This window comes from Pituophis catenifer, unplaced genomic scaffold, assembly GCF_029215685.1.
Source record: "Pituophis catenifer annectens isolate HBS135680 unplaced genomic scaffold, rPitCat1.0.hap2 SCAF_2, whole genome shotgun sequence".
NCBI classification, from domain to species: Eukaryota; Metazoa; Chordata; class Lepidosauria; order Squamata; family Colubridae; genus Pituophis; species Pituophis catenifer.
In genome coordinates this window covers 2782206-2808916 of record NW_027256882.1, presented here as the reverse complement: position 1 = coordinate 2808916, position 26711 = coordinate 2782206, and the positions used below count along the sequence as shown (strand labels likewise).

At 41.1% G+C, this 26711-nt stretch overlaps 1 protein-coding gene and 1 pseudogene across 2 annotated transcripts in view; both read left to right on the top strand.

Annotated features, from left to right (window-relative positions):
• The window catches only part of LOC139311586 (zinc finger protein 208-like), a 43988-nt gene extending 32665 nt beyond the window's left edge, over window positions 1-11323 (top strand). The window contains exons 1-6 of one of the 2 annotated variants that reach the window (XM_070936052.1): window positions 2665-2749; window positions 3747-4342; window positions 4595-4706; window positions 4848-4915; window positions 5432-5561; window positions 9251-11323. In XM_070936052.1, the coding sequence (XP_070792153.1) occupies window positions 3848-4342; window positions 4595-4706; window positions 4848-4915; window positions 5432-5561; window positions 9251-10887 (2442 nt within the window). In that variant the 5' untranslated portion in view covers window positions 2665-2749; window positions 3747-3847 and the 3' untranslated portion in view covers window positions 10888-11323. Of the gene's footprint in view, window positions 1-2664; window positions 2750-3746; window positions 4343-4594; window positions 4707-4847; window positions 4916-5431; window positions 5562-9250 lie in introns of those variants that run through there. The other variant, XM_070936050.1, reaches the window with a different exon arrangement.
• Window positions 11324-15271: 3948 nt separating this feature from the next.
• On the top strand, window positions 15272-22259 carry LOC139309249 (zinc finger protein 420-like; annotated as a pseudogene).
• Window positions 22260-26711: the final 4452 nt, after the last annotated feature.

Here is a 26711-nt window from a genome sequence, read left to right as displayed (position 1 = left end):
ATCAAATAATATTGTCTATCTTCCTGCTCTCTTATTTCAAATGTCAATTTGCTCATCTCAGCACATTCCATCATTTTCTTGATAATTTCTTCATCATTAGGTAACTTTTCTCCTTTCCAATTTTTAGCAAATACAATTCTGGCTGCTGTCAAAAGATTCACAATTAAATATTGCAGTTCTTTATTATATATCTCCGGTATGACCCCTAATAAAAAATATCTCTGGTTTAAGGTCAATATGTCTCTTTATCATTCTTTCCAACCACGTGTGTATCTTAGTCCAATATATCCTTGCTTCAGCGCATGACCACCACATGTGGTAGTAGGATCCTGGGGTCTGATGACATTTCCAACATTTCTCCGACTTATTCTGGAACATTCTGGCTATTCTCGACGGGGATAGATGCCACCTGTAAAACATCTTATACAAATTCTCCTTATATGCTGTAGACATTGTCATTTTATAATTATGCGACCACAATTTTTGCCATTTCTCTAAATCAGTACCATAGCCAAAATTCTTCCCCCATGCTATCATTGATTCTTTAACTTGTTCCTCCTCCAGTTTAACCTCTAGCAAATAACCATATAGCTTTTTAATTACATGATCATCAGAACCCATCAAAATCTTATCTAAATTAGTCAGTACATTATAAAAACCTTCTTGTTTAAGATCTTCTCGATATCTAGAAAGTATTTGCGAGTATGAAAACTAATCCATCTTATACCCTTGATCTTCTATATCTTGCTTTGATTTAAGTTCACCCTTTTCATCCAATAATTCCTTATATCTTATAATTTGTTTCCCTTTAAATGTCACTGGATATGAAAATGCTTCAATTGTAGATACCCAGACTGGTATCTTCAGATAGTGTTCTTTTTTTATCTTCTCCCAATTCAACCATAAGGCTTCACGTATTTTATGTCTTCTAAAATACCCCTGCATTTTAGTTCCTTTATACCACAAAAAGGCATGCCATCCCAACAGCAGATCATGTCCCTCCAAATTTAACAATCGAACATTTCTTAATAATATCCATTCTTTAATCCACATTAAACTAGCTGCTTGATAATAAAGTTCAAAGTTAGGTAGGCAAAAACCACCCCTCATTTTAGCATCTTGTAACAACTTCATTTTTATTCTTGCCTTTTTCCCTTGCCAAATATATTTCAATATCATTTTATTCAAATCTATAAAGAATTCCTTATCTAGCTTTATCGGAATCGTTTGGAATAGATATAAAATTCTAGGCAAAATATTCGTCTTAATGGTTGCAATTCTCCCAATTAAAGATAGTTGCAAATTTCCCCATTTTTCCAAGTCGTGTCCTATCTGTTGCTTAACCTTATTATAATTATTTTCCTTGAGAGAGCTACACCTTGCTGTCAATTGTATTCCCAAATATTTTACCTTATTCGTAATCTGCATGCTTGAAAACTCCATCAATTCTTCTTTTTTTTTTTTCAACATATTTTTAGTCATTATCTTTGTCTTTTCTTTATTATCAATTTATTAACAATTTATTGACATTAATTATTGTAATGTCAGAAAAGCAGTGAAAGAAAATGTAATTTATTGCCCATCGGAAGATAATTTGGCTGATTTCATGACAAAGCTATTGGGTATATAGAAACACAAGGATCTTGTGAAACAATGTGGTATAACTGCTGTCCAGCTATAAATTGGAGGGATGTTAAAGATATTTAGATTCAGTAGCTGGAGCATTGGGGTTGTAAATCAGAACACACAATTATAATTGATTGGCTGGAGAGTGCTGGCTCCTGTGTGAGGCAATCTGCACTGATTGGTTGCTATGGTTGTGGAGGGGAAGTTTTCCCTCCCCCCAGCCCTTTCTTCTGTGTGCCCTGTGTACTCTGTGATTTACCTGACGATGCTTCTGCTTACCTATCTTGTCTGCTATATAGATAGGTAGATAGATAATAGATAGATATAAGATAGATAGAGACAGAGATAGATAGGACAGATGAGCACAATTGACGACGTCTCCTCAAATGGTGATGAAATGTTTGCAACCAAATTGCCAAGCTTGGCGCTCAAACCAACAGCCCATTTACCAACCCGAGCTACTAATATTCAAGCACATTTCAGATAGATTACGATAGATAGATGATAGATAGAGATTAGCCAATAAAAAATTCTAATTCTAATATTGATTTATATATCAAGCTACAAGTTTGTAGCTACAAGAGCAGCTGCCTGCAATTACTGCAGGTTCGAATCTCGCCAAGGCTCAAGGTTGACTCAGCCTTCCATCCTTTCTAAGGTAGGTAAATTGAGGACCCAGTTGTGGGGGCAATAAGCTGACTTTGTATAAATATACAAAAGGATGAATGGCTATTGCTGAGCACATTGTAAGCCGCCCTGAGTCTCCGGAGAAGGGCGGCATATAAATCAAATTAAAAAAAAAAAAAGTTAGTGTAAGCATGGTGACTTCCTTTGGACACCTGCTGGCAATTCATTCCCTGACACTCCCTTTCCTACCCTCTGAGCATGAGCACCTGCATTTCACATCGGCTCCTCCAGGTGGCGCCCTCTAGCAAGAGATGAGAACACCGAGCGCTTCCCCATTGAGCCACTGGAGGGCGAAGATTACTGTGTGTTTTCCAGAGGAGGCTGCGAAGGAAGTGACATCTCTCTGGACACTCGCTCTCCTTAACCCCTGGAGCTCCCGTAGGAGGCGGAGAGGCTGCGGGAGAGTCTGGCGGGGGGAGATCCAGACGTGCCCCGGGTGAATTGGGGGCTCTTCCCGTGCAAAGGGAGGTGGAGGAGGGAGAGACCCGCGCCCAGCCTTCCTCCGGCTGCAACCCCGGGTCCCATGCTCCCCAGCCGCCCTCTCCATGCAGGAGGAAGCAGGGATCCCAGGAAGGCGGCGGGGATCGGGGGGCTCCCTTCCCTTCCAGTGTCCGGGGAAGAGCCCGAGTGGGGGGAGGGGAGGGTCGGCCTTGCGGAGCCCCAGCAGGAGAGGAGAGAAACCGGGCGAGGAGGAGGCAGGATTCGAACCAGGCTCCCTGTCTCCAGAGGGGGAGAGAAGTGGGGCGGCCTCTCCAGCTGCCTCCTTCCCGGCCTTGCTCGGGGAGACTTCGGTCCTGCGCTTGGGGCTCCGGGCAGGTTGTGTGAATCCGCCTGGGTGTCAGAGGGAGACTCGGCTCTTCTCCAAAGGATACCCTGAAGAAGGGAAACGGGGCATCCTCAGCCAGGATCATTTCCTGGCATTTTATTGGATGAGAACTAATCCAGTGGTGAAATCCAATTTTTTTTTTTTACTGCCGGTTCTGTGGGTGTGGCTTGGTGGGCGTGGCAGGGGAAGGATATTGCAAAATCTCCATTCCCTCCCCACTCTGGGGCCAGCCAGAGGTGGTCTTTGCCGGTTCTCCGAACTACTCAAAATTTCCGCTACGGGTTCTTCAGAACCTGCTGGGTTTCACCCCTGATCTAAACTTATCATGGTTTGTTCACCAGTTTTGGGTTTGGCAGGTTGTGTGAATCCTTAGAGGGGAATGCAGATGGCAGGTTTTTAAAAGGAAGCCTTTTCTTGTGACCAAAAGAAATGGAAAATGCTCCCACATGCACCCCCCACCCCCAGAAGAGAAAATCCTATCTGCTGAATGCCATTGCAATCATTGATCGGCTTAGAAAAATCATTCCTTCCATGGGGATGACTTCTTGTTCAGTGTTTAAATTCTCCACCTTTTAATTGTTGGAATTTATTTTCTTTTCCATCTCAGGTACAACAAATTGGGAGTAATTTCTACATCTTCGCATGTAGACAGAATTATTTCTTGGCTAAAGACAGGCGGAAAAAAACATAATTTCATGAAACAGACCGATGAACAAAAGGTCCTTAGGAGATCAAGAAGATTCCTTGTACCCATTTGAAGTTGCCTTACAGGTCAGAGACAGGATGGAGACACAACTTTTACGAAGTGAGAGAAACGGAAAAGGCCCTTTTGCTGTTCAGCCTGGCAGCTGTGGGGAGATCTGGGCAAGAACTGGGCAGAAAATCCTGGAGGAGGAAACCATCCTCCCTTCAGAAGTTCAGCCCTGGAACTTCAGGAGCCTCCAATACCAGGAGGCTGAGGGTCCCCGAGGACTTTGCAGCAGACTCCATGACTTTTGTAGGCGATGGCTGAGACCAGAAAAGCACTCCAAAGCCCAGATGCTGGACCTGGTGGTTCTGGAGCAGCTCCTGATCCTTCTGCCCCTAGAGATGGAGAACTGGGTGCGGGAGTGTGGAGCAGAGACCAGCTCCCAAGCGGTGGCCCTGGTGGAAGCCTTCCTCCTGAGTCAGGCGGAGGAACAAAAGGAGCAAGTTGAGTTGCAGGTGGGAGACCTTCCTTTAGGGAATAAAGAATATGTTTGAATTCTTCACCCCTCCCGCCAAGACTTATCTGGCATTCAAACTACATAGAGATCTTTTCCTAATCCTTGTAGGATATTGTTCCATTTGTTTCTCATTCAGCCTCACTGATGGATATTGGGGGTTTTCAGGTTTGTGTTCAGAGAACAAGAATCAACCTAAATGTTCTGGAGTGTTCACTAACTCTTCTTCTTTTCTCCTTTCTCCTATTTCAAGTCTGTTGTGAAGATCAGAGGTCCTGGTGGATGGAGAAATCCATCAAATCCCCTTCAGGACGTGTTTTGGAGGAGGATCTCTCAGGAAGATCCAAATCAGGACATCTCAGGAGGTAATTGAAGATTCTCCCACTCCCTAGAGAAACCCCAGGTTCTCCCACTTCCCAGAGAAATCCCAGCTATCTCATTTCCTCTGTAGAATAGCTCGTCCTATTTTGTTAATTTTGCATGTTAAAATTCTGTCTCCCTTGCAGTGAAGAATAGAATGAAGATAACGCCTGCTTATGATGGAACTGAAACAATCGTTGAACCTACAACTGAAGTAAGAGAAGCATCATAATAAAAATAAGGCTATCTCGGTGTTAGCATCTGTTAAGTAGAGTGATCCTTTGAGTGATTCTTTGACATACAGTTGTGCGAGACTGCTCAATAATAACAGAAATAATCACATTAGCACATAACCATTTTTTAAAAGCCTTACATCTAGCTTTTTAATAAAATGCTAAAAGGAATCTCATTCCTCGTTTTCTTCTGCATTGAGAAGTGGGGTTTCCAAGGCCCATTTGCCAGTTGATTCTCTCCGGGTGCAGAAAGTCTTGATGATGGATGGATGGATAGGTGGGTAGATAGATAGATAGATAGATAGATAGATAGATAGATAGATGATAGATAGATAGATAGATAGATAGATAGACAGATAGATAGATCCAGAAGGAAGCTGGGGTTCCTTTCACTAAATGGCACTGAAAATTTATATCTGTGTTTGCAGTGATTTAAACAATAGGGCAGATCATGTAAATTCCCCTGGTTTTATTCTGTTGTGTTTTTCCTTGTTCAGGAGGGCCTTGTGTCTTTTGAGGAGGTGGCTGTGTATTTCTCTGAGGAGGAGTGGTCACAGCTGAATCCTCACCAGAAAGCGCTGCATTGGGAAGTCATGCTGGAAAATCATACGAATGTGGCCTCTCTGGGTAAGAGTTTGCTTCTCCCAGGCAGAGTGTTCGGAAAGATATTCTGTAATTAAATGGTATCAACTATATATTTTTATTATATTATTAAAGCACTTTAATCAGAATAAAAACAGTACACGTTTTGAAGGGGAAATGAAGCTAGAGTAAGGTGATAAATGAATAAGAAAAAAGTATAATAAAATGAAAAAAGGAAACAAGACTAGAAACCGTATTAAATGTTAAAATTTAGCTTCTTTCTCTAAGGTTACACAATAGTTTTCCCTTTTACGTAATGGATCCTTTCTAACCTTCAAACTTGCAGATCACAAGTTCATTTTTTCTATTTTTGTAGCAAAATTCCAACAGGGATTTCGAATCACTAATCAATATACTGTGTTTCCTCTGATCAAATAAGTCATAATAGAATAGAATAGAATAATGGACAGGACAGGACAGGACAGGACAGGACAGGACAGGACAGGACAGGACAGGACAGGACAGGACAGAACAACAGAGTTAGAAGGGATTAGAAGGGACCTTGGAGGTCTTCTAGTCCAACCCCCTGCTTATGGAGGAAACCCTACACCACTTCAGACGAATGGTTATCCAATCTCTTCTTAAAAACTTCCAGTGTTGGAGCATTCACAACTTCTGGAGGCAAGTTCCACTGGTTAATTGTTCTAACTGTCAGGAAATTTATTCCTAGTTCTAGATTGCTTCTTTCCTTGATTAGTTTCCATTCATTGCTTCTTGTCCTGCTCTCAGGTGCTTTGGAGAGTAGCTTGACTCCCTCTTCTTTGTGGCAACCCCTGAGATATCAGAACACTGCTATGTCACCCTTAGTCCTTTTCATCAAACCAGACATACCCAGTTTGTCAGGTTTCGATGCTATCTCAAAATAAATGAATTTCCAAACTGCCGATCTTTAAGGAAATTTTCTCTTTATTCGAGCACAGCAATCTGATCCTGGCTCTTTCGTGGTCAGTACTGACCTTTGCCCCCCAATCCCTCCCTTTCCGATCCCCAATTCTCTGCTTTTCATTGGCTATCTTCCAAGTCACTTTCCTGATCCCTTCTTCGTCAGATCACAGAAATGTCTCCCCCTTCTCACATCTCCGAGGAGACAGAATCTTCAAAGGGATTTAGTAGGCAAAAGTTCAGGCTTCTCCCTTTATTATATATCAGTACTGGGACGCTGACACAGTTCCTGCAACCATTCCTCATACATTTTAGCCTCCAGTCCCCTAATCCTCTTTGTTGTTCTCTGCACTCTTTCTAAACTCTCTTTTATCAAATCATCTTTGATAATCCTGTCACCTCCATCAACCATTCCACCATTGTATTTATGGTACAGCTCTTCCAGCTTTGCAAGTATAATAGTCCCACTGCAGTTATCGTATGAAGTCAGAAACAATCTTCAATGACTCTTTTCCAGCTGTCTGTTCATTAGTGCCAACATAAAGTGTTCTGATTCCAGTTGGATATTTATTTTTAAAATTCTCTGTTTTAATGTATTTAAATCCAAAATTTTCTACCTTTTTTACCTGTCCACCAAAACATGACAGTCTTGATGTTGTCCACATTTCCAATGTAAGTTTGAGGTACCTTTATACACTTCTGAAAATTTGTGTGTTACATCGGTTTATAAAAGTTGCCTTTTAGATTATAACATAATGTAAATTTCACTCCTTTCAACCACATATTTTGTTACATCTGTATATTATGAAAACCTTTGCCGATTTTATCATACATTTTTTAACCTGCTTATAGCTTTAAGCAGTTACATGTTCATCATCTTTTCTACACAATCAAAATTCAAATTCTATCTTATGTTGAATATCATAGGTTCTTTTATCTACCTTCAATCTTTTTGATGAGAGCATGAAAACCTGGGCCTACTATATCCTTCTGCCATCAATTACTCTCGTGATTTCATTTGATATTCCTCTTGCTCAAGTTCTAATGGCTCTTGACATGTTATTGTCTTTGCAAGCTATTTCCTCTTCTGTAAAATGCTTATTATGGTGGGAGCTGTAATCACAGTCTGGGTTTCTATCTGTTGCATATTCTCAATACGGCACTTCTAAAATCATCGTTTTAAAAATCTACATTACCCTTAGCTTTATTATATAATCATAATATATAATCAATGTATATAAATAGCAAACTTATTTTATTTTTAAAAATATTTTTATATCTTAGGCGGTCACATTACTTGCTTTGTCCATGCCCACATGTGGCTTGTGAGGCGCAGGTTGGACAAATCTGGTATAAATGTAAATCGGTTGTCTTAAAAGATATTTTTTGAAACAAAAACATCATTCTAGGACAATGTTAATTTTTATCATGGAAATTCTTTCCAATGACATATGTATTTTCTCCTAGCTTACCATATCCTTCTTTCACTCCATGTTTTAAAAGAATTGTTTTGAAATAATATAGAGTTCATGGGGAGGGGCCCCTGATGCTTCTGAGCTTGGTTGTTTTCTTGCAGATGCTTCATTATCCATGATAATTACGTAACATCATCAGCACCAGTGTTATAACACTGAGCTACAAATATTCTCCTTTATCAGTTCATATTTATTTATTTATTTTATTTATTTCCAAAAATTTATATGCCGCCCTTCTCCCTAAGGACTCAGGGCGGCCAACACAGGTTAAAACGTACAATAATAAAAGGTAACGTAATTAAAACCCAGTTAAAACAACGACTATAAAATAATAAAACCCAAGGATCAGGGTCAACCCATTTGTTGAAACAGCCAAGTCTTTAAGTCCCGACGGAAGGAGCGGAGATCAGGCATCATCCGAAGCTCGGTGGGTGGTGATGGTGATTGATTGATTGATTGATTGATTGATTGATTATAAATAATAATAAATAATATTATATTATAAATAATTTTATTTATAATATAATAATTATTTATTATTATATATTGGTCATAATAATACTGAAGTTTATCTCAGTTTTAAAACCAATTTTCCCATCAATTTTATTTCATCTTTCATTTTTCTATTTTTCATCAACAGCGTCTTTATTTTTTTTTATTTTTTTTTATTTTGATTTATATGCTGCCCTTCTCCGGAGAGAGAAGGGGCGGCTTACAATGCGTTAAGCAATAGACTCCATACTTTTGTATATTTTATACAAAGTCAGCTTATTGCCTCCACAAACCAGGTCCTCATTTTACCTACCTTAGAAAGGATGGAAGGCTGAGTCAACCTTGAGCCTGGTGAGAATTGAACTCGCAGTAATTGCAGGCAGCTGGAAGCTAAATACTACCTTTAACAGTAGCATTAATCTGCTGCACCACTCAGGCTCCTTTAAATTATTAAAGTTCATTAAAATGCCAAATTCCTTAAATTTCTCCACATTGGTATTTCTATTCCTCCAGAAGATCTCCCAAATTCAAAACTCGGCAAGAAAAAACAGAGGGCATCCTTATCTTCTCTTTGTATTGTACAAGGATTGTTAAATTTCCAATTAGTTGTACTTTATGCAAAGATTAGATCGATTTTACCCATTTAAGGAAATTCTCTTCAAAGTTCATGTCTTCCAGATATTTAAATCAACACTGTTCAGTTCAAATTCTCAAAGCTCTGTATATAAGAAGATTGGTGCAGCTTGTTTTTTATTATGTTCAAACTTCCTGCAGTTTGATCTTTGTCATATACATAAATCATTTTTATTTCTCCTTTTTTTGAAGGTAATAATGGACAGGAAAATGAAAATTCCACAGAACAATTCCGAGTGATCACGCATAAAAACAGACTGGAGAAGCCTGCAAATCAAATGGAAGTAGAGATGCATGAGATAAACCAGTCAAATAATTGGAATCAGGAAAGTTTATCTTCCATTGAAACTCCAGTGCAAGACTTTCTTGCTCAACAAGGAAAAATAAAGAAAAAATACATTACAAAAAACGTAAAACTATTCAAAGACAAGTTTGTTGTGAATGAACACTATCCAATCCAAACCAAAGGAGAAAGTAAAATATGCAAAGACAATAAAAAAAAATCCACTCTTTCTTGTGAAAATGGGTCCCGTACATATCAGAAAAGCATCCAGGTAGGAGAGAAGCCATATAGATGTTTGGAATGTGGAAAAAGCTTCAGAAGAAGCAGTCATCTTACTTCCCATAACTGGATCCACATAGGGGAGAAGCCTTATAAATGTCTGGAGTGTGGAAAGAGCTTCTGTGAAAACATCTCTCTTACTGTTCATAAAAGGATCCACACAGGGGAAAAGCCATATAAGTGCTTGGAATGTGGAAAGAGCTTCAGAACAAGCAGTCATCTTACTTACCATAACTGGATCCACACAGGGGAGAAGCCTTATAAATGCACGGCGTGTGGAAAAGCGTTTATTAAGAACAGCCATCTTACTTCCCATGCACGAATCCACACAGAGGAGAAGCCATATAAGTGCATGGAATGTGGAAAGAGTTTCAGAGAGAGCCGTTCCCTTACATCTCATAAAAGGATCCACACAGGAGAGAAGCCATATCAATGCATGGAGTGTGGAAAGACCTTTATTCAAAGCAGTCATCTTACTTCCCATAAATGGATCCACACAGGGGAGAAGCCATATAACTGTATGGAGTGTGGAAAAGGCTTCAGTCAAAGGAGTTCCTTTATTTCCCATAACTGGATCCACACAGGGGAGAAACCATATAAATGCCTTGAGTGTGGAAAGGGCTTTATTAAGAGCAGTCATCTTACCTCCCATAAAAGAATCCACACAGAGGAGAAGCCATATAAGTGCACAGAGTGTGGAAAGAGTTTCAGAGAGAGCCGTTCCCTTACATCTCATAAAATGATCCACACAGGAGAGAAACCATATCAATGTATGGAGTGTGGAAAGACCTTTATTCAGAGCAGTCAACTTACTTCGCATAAAAGGAAACACACAGGGGAGAAGCCATATCAATGCACGGAGTGTGGAAAGAGCTTCAGTCATAATAGTTCCTTTACTTCCCATAAAAGGATCCACACAGGGGAAAAGCCGTATAAATGCATGGAGTGTGGAAAGGGATTCAGTCAAAGGAGTTCCTTTACTTCCCATAAAAGGATCCACACAGGGGAGAAGCCGTATAAATGTGCAGAGTGTGGAAAGGACTTTACTACGAGCAGTTATCTCAACTCTCATAAAAGGATCCACACAGGAGAGGAGCTGTTCAAGTGCATGGAGTGTGGAAAGGGCTTCTGTCAAATTGCATCTCTTATGAGACATAAAAGAATCCATTCAGGGGAAAAGCCATATGAATGTGTGGAGTGGGAAAATGACCTAATTTTCCATACACAGATCCATTTTGGTGCAAATCCATTAAAATTCCAGATTTAGTTGGTGAAATCTATGCATTTCCTATTTATTTATAGGAAGTGGGTTTTTTTTTTGAGTGCGCTCACAACTGGAAACCCCAGAGATAATATTACCAATGAAAACACAAACAATGGACACAGCTGTTTTAATACTGGTGTGGATTTTTCATGTTAGTGTCAATTTGACAGTGGCCAACACTATTTTATATCAGTAATGAAAATCTTTTTTTTTCTTTAAGTTTATCTAGTTTTCAATTGGGGTCAATTTCAAGAAAATGTTTTAATCATCTCAGATTCTGGACTATGCAATTTTATAATAAGCTGTCAGTATTGTGGTCTCACAAGGGAACTTTACACAAATTGTTCTTTCTACTTGATCCTCATTGTGGGAGGGTTATCAACAGGTAGACATTTTACAGGTATGCTCTCCCCAGCAATAAAAGCAGTAAAATCCTTGAGGCACTTCTTCAAAATGCTTTATTCTTCCTTTCACTATGCAAATATACAGATGGATGTTCACCTGATCAATAGCCACTTCCCATAATTTGAATTTTTACCTAGTGTTTCCCCCGCCTTTCTCATTCCTTAATTTGCTCACAGTTTATCAGCGAATAGACACTACTCTGTCCTCCTAAATGATCATGTGAAGAATCGAATCCTTACATACATGGTGATGTAGACTGTAGAAAGAGATTCAGGATGTCGATTCTGTCACAAAAACGGAATAAAAAAGATAAGCCTCTCAAATGCCTGTGCAAAAAACTTTTCAAGCATCGGGGCCATATTATACCTTTCTATTGTGTCACAAGGGCTAAGAATAAATCAGATTTAAATAAAAATTAAATATCATTGGTATTACTTTGCAGTGATATATTAAATCCTTTTTTTCTTCACTGTATTAAAATAAGCACCTGGAAGTGAGTAGGAATTTTTCCTAGTGAAATGTAGAGTTTTAGTGCTGCAAGGGAGGAGGGTTACAACAGCCTCAGTCTCCTCTTCACTGGAGACTGTTAATAAAGGGAAGCAACACTGTCATTTCTCATTACACACATGGAAATCAGATGAGTAACGTAGGGGGATTTTGCTTTCCAGGATTGGATATACTACAGCACAGCACAGCTACATGCAATGATTTATTGTGGCACAACCCTTCAACAACAGGCTATTGCTCTGCGTTAACTTCATCTCTCCAGATCTTGCAAATTGGTACTGCCAAGTAATGAGGTGTTTAATACTCAGTCCCAACAAAAATCCCGATGTCTGTAAGGTACCATACTACCATCACACTGGTTGGGATGAAGGGCTGCTCCAATGTGGTTGCTTTTCTGATTGTGCCCCAGCTCCCGGCAAAAATCCACAGATACACTGCTCATCGTAGCTTCTGGTTTTGGCAGTGGACCAACAACCCTCTTGCCTGCCTGAAATAGTTGCCAATCTCCATACAACAGTTCCCTTCCGTTTGCCGTTTTCTGATCTCTTCTCATACACACTTAGCCACGTCTTGGTATCTGCTTGTCTGAGCTAAAGAGCGGGGTGGGTATAGCAGTCTTTGGAATTTTGACAGCTGTGATTCAATTCGTCAGACAAGTGGAACATTGGTGTGTATGATTATATGCCGCCCTGAGTCTCCGCAGAGGGGCGGCATATAAATTTACTAAATGAATGAATGAATGAATGAATGTTTATGAGCAAACGCTGAATGGGAGGATGAATGCCTCAGTGCCAGAGCCGATCTCTCTAGTTTCTGGGCCTGGAAACATGCAGGGCCCTTTGGGGAAAAACGGGGGCTGTGCAGAGCTCGGGGGCTGTGGGGGCAAAAATGGTGCTGCCTGGTTGAAAAGGCTCTGCCCAAGTGCAGACAGCAACTCCAGCTCCCCTTCCGTACAGGCAGAGGTACAAAATTAGGCAGCGATTTGAAGGAATCTGGACAGAGAACATTGCTTTGAAATAGATTTTTCGCCACTTTTCCTCCATTTCAATTCTTTAGTTATCCCAAGGCAAATTCCCTGACACGCAACACATTTCTTCTCTTCTTTTTCCCTTCATGGTATCTGAGCTTTATATTCCCTTTCAATTTTTTTTTTCTTCCATCGTTTGGTAATCCAATCTTTTCTCCAGTCACAGATGAGACACCATTTTCACCCCCCCACACCCTCTTCATTTCTCCATCCAGGAGCATCCTTGTGAGGTAAATTTCCCGCCCTTGAAGAGTCTCGTTACGCGCAAGAATCCACCAGGGGGCGCGCTCAGCTTCAGGAGGGAACTGAGCATGCGCCGGATTCTTCAGCGGGCACAAGGCACGTGTTGCCCGGGACGTTCGTCGGAAGAGACTGGAGGCGCCTCTGCCCTTTCTGCCCTCCCGGGAACCCCGCTGTGAGGCTGGGGGGCGGGGCCTTTGCAGGGGGAGGGGGCCTTTGCAGAGGCTGCCGGGAAGCCTTTTCGGAGACGGGGATCCCGACGGGACTCCCGAGTTGGGTGAGTGGCGGCTGTGCTCGTGCAAAGGGGTCCCGCGCTGGAGGGGTGCGTGGAGAGGAACCAAGTCTTCCTGCGGGGTTGGAGTCTGTGGTCCCATGTTCCCCTGCCGCCTTTTCCCATGCGGGAGCCAGGTGGGAGGGAAGCCAAGGACAGAAGTGGGGGTCGCCCGAAGAGGAGGCTCGTTTCCCCCCATTTCCTGGGGGAGCCTCTGTATGGGGGGAGGGGCAGGCTGGCCCGAAGTCCTCCTGCTGGCCCTGGGTGCAAGGACGGCGCCCCGTGTGCGAGGACTGGAAGTGGGGTGATGCTTCCCAGCCTTTCCCCACGACCGCAAAGCTGGCAGACAAAGAAGGGAAAGGTTGCAGGGCTGGAGGTGCAAAAGTGGGGCTGAGACGCAGCATTCGCACTGTGTGCCTCATAGGCTTTTTTTTATTGCCTACTTTAAAGTTTGGGACTTGAAGTTGGAAAAAATAACAGGATTTGTCTATAAAAAATGGCACACTGCTTCTAAGAATTGCATGAAAATAGAACAAGTTAAGCTGTAGGTGGTTTATTTATTCAGGTATTAGTCGTATATTGGATGGTTGTTTGCTAATTTGGGTTTCGGGAGTTTGGGGCCAGGAGGACAATGGGTTTCTGCTGACTAAAGTCTCAGTATAAGTTCAAATGTTCATATATTTACTTATGATATCAATTGCTGTTTGTGACCTGGCATTTACCTTTCTACCTGGCCATAGAGTTCATTAGAATAAATGATTAGGAAAGTGAAATCCAAAACATATATTATGTATTTGTCTAGTATTTTAATAGAAGTTGATCTACAACGATTCTCCTGAATTTTCCTCCGTGGCACGGAATATATTCTTCTTTTTCTTTGGGGAAGGGGAAGAATCACTCTGTGTTTCTGGAAAGTTTCCATTTTATATATGTAAGCAGGAAATCGCTCTGGAGTCAAAGCCAAGTCAGGTCTTCCACAATTCAACCTGTTTTATGTGGGAGACTGAATCAGACATCATCTTACATTCTTTCAAGCCCTGTGTTTTATGTGAACTTGGCCATGGGATTGGTTTCCTAGTTTGGGCTCAAGGCAAATTGTGTGAAGCTGCCTTTGTGTAATAGTGTGACTTTGTCCCTAAAACGTAAATCCTATAAACGGGAAATGGAGCATCTTAAACCAGGGTCATTTCCTTGGCATGTCATTTGATTTGAACTCAACCTTCATAGCATTGTTAAAATGTTGTTCTTTCCAGATTCTTTTCACTCAGTATTATTCCATATTGGGGGTTTTCCTTCCTTTTCTAACTGAAGCAACTCACAAAGACAAACTTCTTTTTTTTGCGGAGAAGCCATTTTGACATTTTCTCTTTATCTCTCTTCCATGGCTCCAGGTCAAGGCCAAGAAACATACAAGGAGAGAGGCAGATTCTAAATGAAATGTATCTCAATAAGGAAGATATATAAATATTCTGTATTCCATCCCTTTGTTAACCTTTTTGGGGTTTGGCACATTGTAGGAAAGCTGATTATAAAGGTAGATCTTAAATTTTTAAAGTTAGCCTTCTCTTGGGAGAATAAAGAAATAGAAAATGCTCCAAGGCTCATTTCTTTTATATTCCAAGTTTGGGAATATGAGCTGGAAACATATTTTGCACCACACCAAGAAATAGTCACAGAAACACCCAGAGGATCCATCTGCTCAATTCCACTGCAATCCTTCACCAGGAAGATACTTCCTTCCATGGGGATAAGTGTGATTCAGTGATTAAATCCACCACCTTCACATCATAAACAAAATAGTGGTGTAAAGCACTATCCGGTGGCATATAAGTCTAAGTGCTATTGTTACCAAAACTATCCTATGAATTGAAAAGTGTTTGGAGATCCACAGGATTCCTCAAACCTGTTTGGAATTGCATTACAGGACAGAGGAAGGAATGGAGGAACAACCTTTACCACGTGAGGGAACAAACAAAGACCCTTCGGCTGTTGAGTCTGGCAGCTGTGGAAAGATCTGGGCAAGAACTGGTCAGAAGATCCTGGAAAAAGAAACCATCATCCATTCTGAAGTTCAGCCCTGGAAGTTCAGAAACCTCCAATACCAAGAGGCTGAAGGCCCCCGAGGACTTTGCAGCCGACTCCACAACTTTTGTACGCAATGGCTGAGACCAGAAAAGCACACCAAAGCTCAGATGCTGGATTTGGTTGTTCTGGAGCAGTTCCTGGCTGTTCTGCCCCCAGAGATGGAAAGCTGGGTGCTGGAGTGTGGAGCAGAGACCAGTTCCCAGGCGGTGGCCCTGGCGGAAGGCTTCCTCCTAAGCCAAGCAGAGGAGCAGAAGGAACAGTTTGAGATTCAGGTAAAGGGTCTTTGTCTCGGGAGTCCGGAAGGGAATAAAGAATGTGTTTTCATTCTTCACCCCTCCCTTCCAGGCTTCTCCTGTCTTCATGGAGATGTTTCCCTAATTCTAGTAGAAAATTGTTCCATTAACCATTCCTGAAGAGAAATTGGAGTCAGCTTTTTCTTTGTTATATGCCAGGATCTCTGATGGATATTTGGGGCATTGAAGTTGTGTTTAGAGAACATGAACCAACTTCATGTTGTATGATATCTGTTAATTTTCCTTCTTTCTCCTGCTTCCTATTTCAAGTCCTTCAGTGTGGAGATCACAGATCCCAAGGCACAGAGGAATCTGTCAAAACCCCTTCAGGAGCTGTTTTTCAGGGGGAACTCTCAGGAAGATCCAAGTCAGGATACATCAAGAGGTAATCCATTTCCAAGAGAGATCTTACATGCAGTGTCTTCTCTTGTATAGAAAGCCACCTTCTATCGTTTTCCCCCCTAAAATAAGACCCAACCAGAAAATATGCCCTAGCATGCTTTTTAGCATGGTCCTAATCTAAGCCCTACTCCAAAAATAAGCCCCAGTTGAGACAGTTATCAGCCCAGTGGCCGGGGGGGGGAGGTGTTGTCTACCAAAGGAGGTGGCGAGCACCCAGGGGCCAATGGTGTCTGGCAGCAGCCGCAGCCCTCACAGCGCAGGTGAGTCTGAGCCTTGCAACCACCAGGTTGGCCTTCCAAGTAGAGGAGCTGGGGGGGAAGAGGACGATCTGGACATGCCATGCGGCTGCCTTCCCCATCAAGCCCATGGGCAAGCAGAGAGATGGAAGGGAATGACCGGCTGGCCGTGGGAGGCTCGTCTTCACAACCGTGGGATCATCAACAAGCGGAGGCACAGGGGGGATGCAGGCAATCCGGATATGCCATTTTAATGGTAAATTTAATGGGAATAATATTTTGATCCCCATACAAGATGACTGCAAAAAGAAAGAGCTTTTCCGTCCTGTTCAAAAAAGGAATTGTGGAGGACTCTTGGGGCAAGAATCTTACGTCATTCTGCAAAGAGAACAAGTTGGGTCTCCAAATGGTCCGAAAATGGCGAACAGGGTATGATAACCTCCGTCAACATGTGGACAAGGGAATTGCTAAGAAACTCAAGTGTGGATCATGTCGGCAACCATTATTTCCTGAACTGGAAGATATCACCTGTGAATGCTTTGCTGACAGGAGAGCAAAGGCTTTGGTTGTGCGCAGGGCTGATATTCAAGCATTTCACTTGCAATGGCACAACGGTTCAAAATATCCCCAGAAGAATTCAGAGCATCACAACACTGCCTGGATGACTTCCTTCAGCGATATAAGCCGTCTCTTGTGTGCGTGCTGGGAGGTGGGGAACCTAGCCGGGCTGATCATCCTGATACCATGTTTCCCCCAAAAGAAGCACTAATGCATATTTTGGAGTCCCCAAAAATATAAGACCAACACTTATTTTTGGAGAAACACGGTATTTTATTAATCATCCATTTAAAAATTCTGTCTCCCTCACAGGGAAGAATAGAAGAAAGTTGACTCCTACTTATGCCGGAGCGGTTGTTGAATCTGAATCTAAAGTAAGAAAAGGATAATAAAAAATAAGTATCACAGTATTAGCATCTGGTAAAGAATCATCCTATTACCGTATTTTTTGGACTATAAGACGCACCTGACTATTAGACCACCTAAATTTAGAATAAGAAAAGAACAAAAAAAAGTTTCTGGGTCTTTTTCTGGCCCATTTTTGAGGCTTTTGTGGCCCATTTGGGGGCCTTTTTTGTCCCGTATTTCAAGGCTTTTTTCAGCCCATTTCAAGGCTTTTTGTGGGCCGGATTTGAGGCTTTTGGGGGGCCATTTTCAAGGTTTTTTGGCCCACTTTCAAGGCTTTTTTGGCCCATTTTTCCCCAAAAAACCTGCCAAACTTAAAAAGCCGTGAAAAAGGGCTGAAAAAAGCCTCCAAAACTGGCCCAAAAAGCCAAAAAAGTGGGCCTTAAAAAGGCTGATAAAAGGATGTTCTGAGGCAAAAAAAATGCCTGTCGGGTGGGCGGGGCTTCGGCAATATTCGGTCTCTAAGAAACAGACATTTTTGCCCCCTTTTGGGAGAGAAAAAAGTGTGTTTTATAGCCTGAAAAATACGGTAATAATTTTTGACATGGAATTGTGTCACCCTGCTGAATAATAAGTAACAGAATCACTTTGCCATTTTTAAAAGAGCATTGTTTATAACCAGTGATAGGAAAGGTAATCACACAAAATTAAAGATAAACCAGACTGTAAAAATACATAGAGGGCCATATCAAGCCACTTTTGGCCTGCAAAATAATTTCTAATCCTCCGATTTGTGTCTGGCTTGTGGGGCCAAACGATCCAGCTTTGGATAGGGTAAAAATGCTCTTCCCAGGCAATTTTCTCCTCTTCAGCCAATGGGTTGGCTACAAGTAGAGGCTTCCTTGTAATCTGAGGGGAAGCAGGAACAGGCTTATGTGTCTCTGGATATTGATGGCAGTCCACATAAATTCCTGGCTGCCTCAGCATTTTTATGAAGGTGTTGATCATGGATAGGTGTCACGGTTCCGACTAACGAACCTAAGCAAATCAGAACTCCAGGGCTAGAAACTTCCTCAAAGAACTTCTTCATTGGATACATCATGTTGGCACGATTAAATGCAAAACCTACTCTAAATATTTTTTTATGCAAACACAGGATATATTGGAGTCAGTTACAGCATAACATTTGGCTTATATACTACTTTATAGTGATTTACATCACACACTTAACTGGTTTATAGAGTCAACATATTGCTCTCAACAATCTGGATCCTCATTTTACTGACTTTGGAAGAATGGAAGGCTTAGTCAACCTTAAGCCGATCAGGATTGAACTCCTGCCAATCAGCAGAGTCAGCCCGCAATAATGTATTCTAAGCATCACAGCTCAGTGGTGGCATTCCCAAGGTCCATCTGCCAGTTGATTTCTTCAAATGTTGAAAGTGTTGATGAATTAATGCATGGAGAATAGACAGACAGACAGAGAGACTTGGGTTCCTTTCAGTAAATAGCACTAAAAGTGTATATCTTTGCTTGGGATGACTTAATAGGGTAGACTTTGTAAATTGTCCTGACTTCTGTTCTGTTTGTTTTGTGTTCTTTGAGGAGGCAGGTCTTGTGTTCTTTGAGGAGGTGGCTGTGTATTTCTCCAAAGAGGAGTGGCGTCAGCTGGATGCTCAGCAAAAAGTGCTGCATTGGGACGTCATGCTGGAAAATCATAGGAATGTGGCCTCTCTGAGTAAGGGTTTGCTTCTCCCTGGGCAGAATGTTTGGGAAGAAATTTTGTAATTAAATACATCAGCCCTTTCTGTTTTAATTATCATTTTGTAAAATACATTTTATAAGATTAAAAACAATACAATTTTTGAAGTGGAAATAAAGACGATTCAGTGAGGTGATAAATGAATAAGAAAAAAGTATAATAAAAATACTAATATCTATACCAATTGTATATCACTTTATAAAAGTTCCCTCTTAAGATTATAACATCATGTAAACATCAATCACTTATTTTGCCACTTACATCTATATACCATATTATGATGAAACTTTTTTGCCTGTTTTATCATACATTGTTAATCTGTTTATAGCTTTCAGCTATTATATATTCATTCTTTCCACATCACTAAGATTCAAATACCATTTTATATTGTTCAATAGCTTGGGCCCTTTTTCCCCACCTTGAATCTTTCTGATAACAATGTGAAAATGGTCGACAATTATATTCTTCTATCATCAGCTGCTCTTGATTTCATTTAGTATTCTCCTTGGTGAAGTTCTGATGGCTCCGAACATGTTACCCATTATCTTTGCCTTCTGCTTCTCTTCTGTAAGATGCTCCTTGTATTGAGAGCCACGAAGTAATAGCTGAGCAGAATCTGGGTTTCCTTCTGTTTTTACAACATTATCCTGGAACACATATGTTCGCCTTCATTTGTCTTGTATCTGTTTCATATTCTCAATCTGGCATTTCTAACATGGTTTTTAAAATTTAGTTTAATCTTAATTTTATTCTACCACAAATATCCATAACATCCAAACGTCTATGCCCTTTTAGTTCTAAAATTCTTTAATTTCTGAGCAACTCCCATTTTTCATCCAAACCATAGAGCAGACTAAAAAGTCCAAGTTTGAACCAGGCAGACCAAATCCTTTCCTTTCCTTTGAATCTTGGAGAATTTGATATTTAGCCTATGGTTTTTCCCTTGACATACCAAACTAGATTTATCCTCCAAAATTTTAATCAAGAAACTCCAGATCAAGTTTTTCTTAGCATCTAAATAAATTGAAACAACTTGTTTTTCATTATATTCAAAGTTCCTGTAATTTGTTGTTTTTCCCTAAAGTTATTTTCATTTTTTGTTTCCTGTGAAGGTAATAATGGGGAGGAAAATGAAGATTCCGAGGATCTATTCCAAACGATGAGTCATAAATACAGTACAAAGAACCCTGCAATTCAAATGGTAGTCAAAAGCCATGAGAGAAACCAATCAAATAATTGGAATCGGGAAAGTTCATTTTCCATTCAGGCACCATTGAAAGACTCTGTGGCCGGTCAACAAAAAATAAAAAACAAATGTATAAAACTATTGAAAGACAAATTAGATGTAAATGAACACTATCAAAGCCAAACCAAAGGAGAAGATCATAGAAAAAATGAAAAAAAATTCAAATGGACTTCGCCTCTTCCTCATAGAAATGGGTCTTATACATCCCTTAAAAGGATCCCCACAGGAGAAAATCTATGGATGTATTGTGAAAAGTCCTATGTTCAGAGCAGGCAAATTATATCCCATGATAGGATCTGCAGAGGAAAGAAAAAAAATCAATGCATGCAACGTGGGATAAGCTTTACTAAGGACAGTCAACTTACAAGACATAAGAGGATCCACACAGGAGAGAAGCCCTATAAATGCATGGAGTGTGGAAAGATCTTCTGTGACAATTCATCTCTTACTATTCATAAACAGATTCATACAGGGGAGAAGCCATATAAGTGCACCGAGTGTGGAAAGAGCTTTAGTAAGAACAGACAACTTATTCACCATAGTAGGATTCATACAGGAGAGAAGCCCTATAAATGCATGGAGTGTGGAAAGAGCTTCACTAACAAGAGGCCACTTACTTACCATAGTAGGATTCATACAGGGGAGAAGCCATATAGATGCACAGTGTGTGGTAAAGATTTTACTACACGCAGTTACCTTAACTCCCACAAAATGATCCACACAGGAGAGAAACCCTATAAATGCATGGAGTGTGGAAAGAGTTTTAGGATGAACAGACAACTTATTCACCATAGTTGGATTCATACAGGGGAGAAGCCATATAAGTGCAAGGAGTGTGGTAAAGCTTTTATTAGAAACAGTAATCTTAACTCCCACAAAAGGATCCACACAGGGGAGAAGCCCTATAGCTGCATGGAATGTGGAAAGAGTTTTACCAGGAAGAGCCAACTTATTTATCATAATAAGATTCATACAGGGGAGAAGCTATATACCTGCATGATGTGAGGTAAGGGTTTTATTACAAATAGTAATCTTAACTCCCATAAAAGCATCCACATAGGGGAGAAGCGTTATAAATGCACCGAATGTGAAAAGAGCTTTAGTAAGAACAGTGAACTAATTTACCATAGCGGGATTCATACAGGGGAGAAGCCCTATAAGTGCACCAAATGTGAAAGGAGCTTTAATAAGAAAAGTCAACTTATTTACCATAGCGGGATTCATACAGGGGAGAAGCGTTATAAATGCACCGAATGTGAAAAGAGCTTTAGTAAGAACAGTGAACTTATTTACCATAGCGGGATTCATACAGGGGAGAAGCCATATAAGTGCACCGAGTGTGGAAAGAGCTTTAGTAAGAACAGTCAACTTATTTATCATAGTAGGATTCATACAGGGGAGAAGCCATATACATGCATGGAGTGTGGAAAGAGTTTTACTAGGAACAGTCAACTTAATTGGCATAGTAAGGTTCATACAGGGGAAAAGCCATATAAATGCATGGAGTGTGGAAAGAGTTTTATTAGTAACAGTCAACTTACTTGCCATAATAAGGTTCATACAGGGGAAAAGCCATATATGTGCATGGAGTGTGGAAAGAGTTTTACTAGGAATAGTCAACTTATTTGCCATAGTAAGGTTCATACAGGAAAGAAGCCATATACATGCATGGAGTGCGGTAAGGATTTTATTAGTAACAGTCAACTTACTTACCATAATAAGGTTCATACAGGGCAGAAGCCCTATAGCTGCATGGAATGTGGAAAGACCTTCACTAAAGGGTGGTCTCTTACCATCCATAAAATGATCCACACAGGGGAGAAGCCACATAAGTGCACTGAGTGTGGAAAGGGCTTTACTACGAATAGTCAACTTATTTATCATAGTAGGATTCATACAGGGGAGAAGCCATATAAATGCATGGAGTGTGGTAAGGATTTTATAACAAATAGTTATCTTAACTCCCACAAAAGGATCCACATGAGAAAAGCGTTATAAATTCATTGAGTGTGAAAAGAGTTTTACTAAGAACAAAAACCTTATATCCTATTGAAGGACCCACACAGGAGAAGCCATATAACTGCATAGAATGTGGAAATACCTTTTCTTAGAGCAATCATTTTAATTCCTATAACAAGATCCACATGAAAAAGACTTATAAATTTTTGAAATTTGAAAAAAAATGCTTTAGGAGAAACGATGACTGAATTTTCCATATACACATTCATTTGAAGAAGAATCCATGCAACCTGTAGGCTTAGTTGTTGAAATGCAAGTATTTTTTACTGAGACTTAAATTTGGGAAGGAAGTTTTTTTTAAGTCTAACCTTAAAATATGTCATCCCCGGTGAGCTTAATTTACCAACAGCAAGCGAACAATGGTCATGTGGTGTTTTCATTATGAAAAATGGATGTTTGAAGTTACTATTATTTGATCTTCGACACTTCTATTTTACCTGAATAAGAGGAATTTTTTTTCCCATATTTAGCCTATTTTCCATCTGATCATGACAGAGAAGGCCCAAAATTGGCCCAAAATTTTGAAATTGGTTTTAACTGGGTTGTTTTAAATTGAGGGCCGAAATTGTTTAATGTCTTTTAAACTGCTTTTAAATTTTATATGTTATGTTTTATCTCGGCTGTTCACCGCCCTGAGTCCTGTTGGAGAAGGGCGGTATAAAAATCAAATAAATAAATAAATAAATAAAATCCCCAAATAAAAAAAATCTATAAAAGTTTACTTTTTGAGGGCTTTGGTATCAAACTCCAGGCATGTTATGGGACATTTATAGCTAAATATGAATTACAGGAATATGTTTTATGCTACCGAAGTTTTCTTATGAATTGTCATTGGCAATCATTCAGTCATGTCAGACCTTTGGCTCCTCTATAGATTTCCCCCGGGGTGAAATCCAGCAGGTTCTGACAGGTTCTGGAGAACCGGTAGTGGAAATTTTGAGTAGTTCAGAGAACTGGCAAATACCACCTCTGCCTGTCCCCAGAGTGGGATGGGAATGGAGATTTTGCAATATCCTTCCCCTGCCATGCCCACCAAGCAGCACCACGCCCACAAAACCGATAGTAAAAAAAATTGGATTTCACCACTTGCTCCCCCCCCCATGCCACTCTGTCTTGAAATGCTTCCTTCAGATCTGCCATAGTCCTCCATTTGTCACTTTGTAATGTGCAGCCAATATGTCGTAGGGTAGCTTCTCCTTTTTATCACTGATCCCACACAGGAGAGGAACTGTTCAAGTTCATAGAATGTGGAAAGGGCTTCAGGGGAAAAGTCATATAAATGTGTGGTTTGGGGAAATGATTTAGTTTTCCATTTTGGTGCAAATCCATTTAGATTCCAGATTTAGGTGGTGAAATCTATGTATTTCCTATTTCTGTATATTGAACTAGGAAGAGTTTTGCTGAGTCTGTGCTGGAAACTCAAGATAAAATTACCAGTGGAAACACAAACAATGGGCACAAATGTTTTCTGAAGTGTGGATTTTTGATGTTACAGTCATTTGAAGGTGGCCAACACTATTTTATATCAGTATTGAAAATCATCTTTATGTTTATCTAGCTTCCAGTTGGAGTGAATTCCAAGAAAATAACTCCTTTAATAATCTAAGTGTCGGGGTTCCGACTGATGCACAAATAAAAGCAGGAGCCCAAAGCAAGAAAAATCCAGTTGTTTATTAGGAGCACCATGTCCACACGAACTAAGTGAAGCCAATTCTGACTTCACCCAATTCACGCCTTACCTCTGACCCTGTTGCCCCCTCGCCCCAAGGTGTGTCACCAGTCACATTCCCCAACTAAGCAATTTCTGGTCGTAGAAGTCACTCGTGCTTTTGTGGGTCTCCGTGGAGATGGCCTTGACTTTGGGCTCCTAGGATGTGTTTTGACTGAGGTGTGAATTCCTCAGAGCTGCGAGGTGCTATTTCCCATCTCCCTGCCTATGGCAATCCGGGAGCAGGTCAGGTAAGCTTCGCAAGTTGACACAGATTCTGGACTATGCAATTTTATTTAAGATGTCAATATTATGGTTTTGCAAGGAAACTTTTCACAAATTGTTTGTTCTTTCTACTTGATCCTTGTTCTGGGAGGGTTATCAACAGGTAGATATTTTACAGGTATGCTCTTCCCAGCAATAAAAGCAGTAAAATCGCCCTGAGGCAATTCTTCAAAATGCTTTATTCTTTCTTCCACTATGGCAGACATACAGCTGGATGTTCATCTGATCGATACCACTTCCCGTAATTTGAACTTTTACCTAGTCTTTCCCCTTCCTTTCCCATTCCTTAATATGCTCATAGTTTATTAGCGGACAAACACTTCTCTGTCCTCCCAAATGACCATGTGGAGAATCGAATCCTCACATACATGGTGATGTAGACCGTGGAAAGAGATTCGGGATGTAGAATTATCTCACAAAAAAGGAATTAAAAAAAGCCTCTCAAATGCCTGTGCAAAAGACTTTTCAAGTAGGGGCCGTATTATACCTTTTCCTATTTGGATGCAGAGTTTTGGTGTGGCATGGGAGGAGGGTTGCAACAGCCGCAGTGTCCCCTTCACTGGAGACTGTTAATAAAGGGAAGCAATGCTGTCATTTCTCATTACAGACATAGAAATCAAATGGATAACATGAGGGGCTTTTGCTTTCCAGGATTGGATATACCACAGTATAGCAGATCTGTACACAATGATTTATTGTGGCACAACCCTTCAACAACACGCTATTGCTCTGGGTTAATGCCATCTTTCCAGATTATGCAAGTTGGTATTGCCAAGTAATTAGGTGTTTTATACTCAGTCGCAATGTAAGTCCCAAAGTCTATAAGGTACCATACCACCCTCACACTGGTTGGGATGAAGGGCTGCTTTGATGCTTTTCTGATTGGGGCCCAGCTCCAGGCAAAAATCCACAGATATACTCCGCATCATAGCTTTTGGTTCTGGTAGTTGACCAACATCCCTCTTGCCTACCTGCCGTAGTTGCCAATCTCCATACAACAGTTCCCTTCTGCTTGCCGTTTTCTAATCTCCTTTTCTCATGAACACTTAGCCAGTCTCTGTTTTGGTACCTGTTTGTCAGATAAGGAGCGGGGTGGGTATAGAAGCCTTTGGAATTCAACAGCTATCATTCAATTCGCCAGACAAGTGGAACATTGGCATGGATGTTTATGAGCAAACAATGGGAGGATGAATGCCAGCGCCAGAGCTGATTTCTCTGGTTTCTGGGGCTAGAAACATGCACGGCCCTTTGTGGAAAAGCAGGGGCTGTGGGGGCAAAAGTGGTGCTGCCTGGTTGAACAGGCTCTTCCCAAGTGCAGGCAGCAACTCTGGCTCCCCTTCCGCACAGGCAGAGCTACAAAAATAGGCAGCGATTTGAAGGAATCTGGACGGGAAAAAATTGGCTGAAGAGAACATTGCTTTGAAATAGCTTTTTCACCGCTTGTCCTCCACCATTTCAATTCTTTAGTTATCCCAAGGCAAATTCCCTGACACACAACACATTTTTTCTCTACTTTTTTCCTTCGTGGTATTTGAGCTTTATATTCCCGTTCAATTTTTTCTTCCTTCATTTGATAATTCCCTCTTTTCTCCAGTCACAGATGAGATGCTATTTTTCCCCTCTTCATTTCTCTACCAAGGAGCCCCCTTGTGAGGTAAAATCTCTAGAACATCCACAAGTTTCAGCTTTTCCTCCTTTTTCGAATTGGTTTTCTCATCATATTCTTCCCCCCAGCATTATTTCCTTTATCACAAGCAGCCACTCGGTCTTTCCAGTTATTTGTAAGCACCCAGAGCCAAGAATTTGAGAAGAGCAACTGTGTCTATACAGAAGTAGAGAGATGAAACCTGACAGAAATCTCCATTTTCCTGATTGTGACTTCCTGCCTGTGTCCCATCTTCCTCCACTTCAGGCCGAAGTTCACTACAAGTTGTGTTTCCCAGAGAGGTTCCTGGTCCTTGTCTTCTGACAGGATTTGGCTCCTTTGAGGCCTCCTCCAATCTCTGCAGAGCCTTCAAGGTGGCTGTTCTTGAGGGAAGTGAGTTCGGATCCTCCAGAGAGATTTTTCTCCATCTCCACAGATGGTTCTTGGACAGGAAGGAGAAGCAGATGGAGCATGTGCCGCCTTTGGAGACGACGAAGCCTTTCTCTTCTGACAGAGCCATTGTTCCTACTCCCCTGCCCATTATCCCTCTCATCCTCTCAGACTCTTTCATCCCCTCAGACTCTCTTCTCTTTCCCGCCCTTGAAGGGTCTCGTTACGCGCAAGAATCCACCAGGGGGCGCGCTCAGCTTCAGGAGGGAACTGAGCATGCGCCGGATTCTTCAGCGGGCACATGGCACGTGTTGCCCGGGACGTTCGTCGGAAGAGACTGGAGGCGCCTCTGCCCTTTCTGCCCTCCCGGGAACCCCGCTGTGAGGCTGGGGGTGGGGCCTTT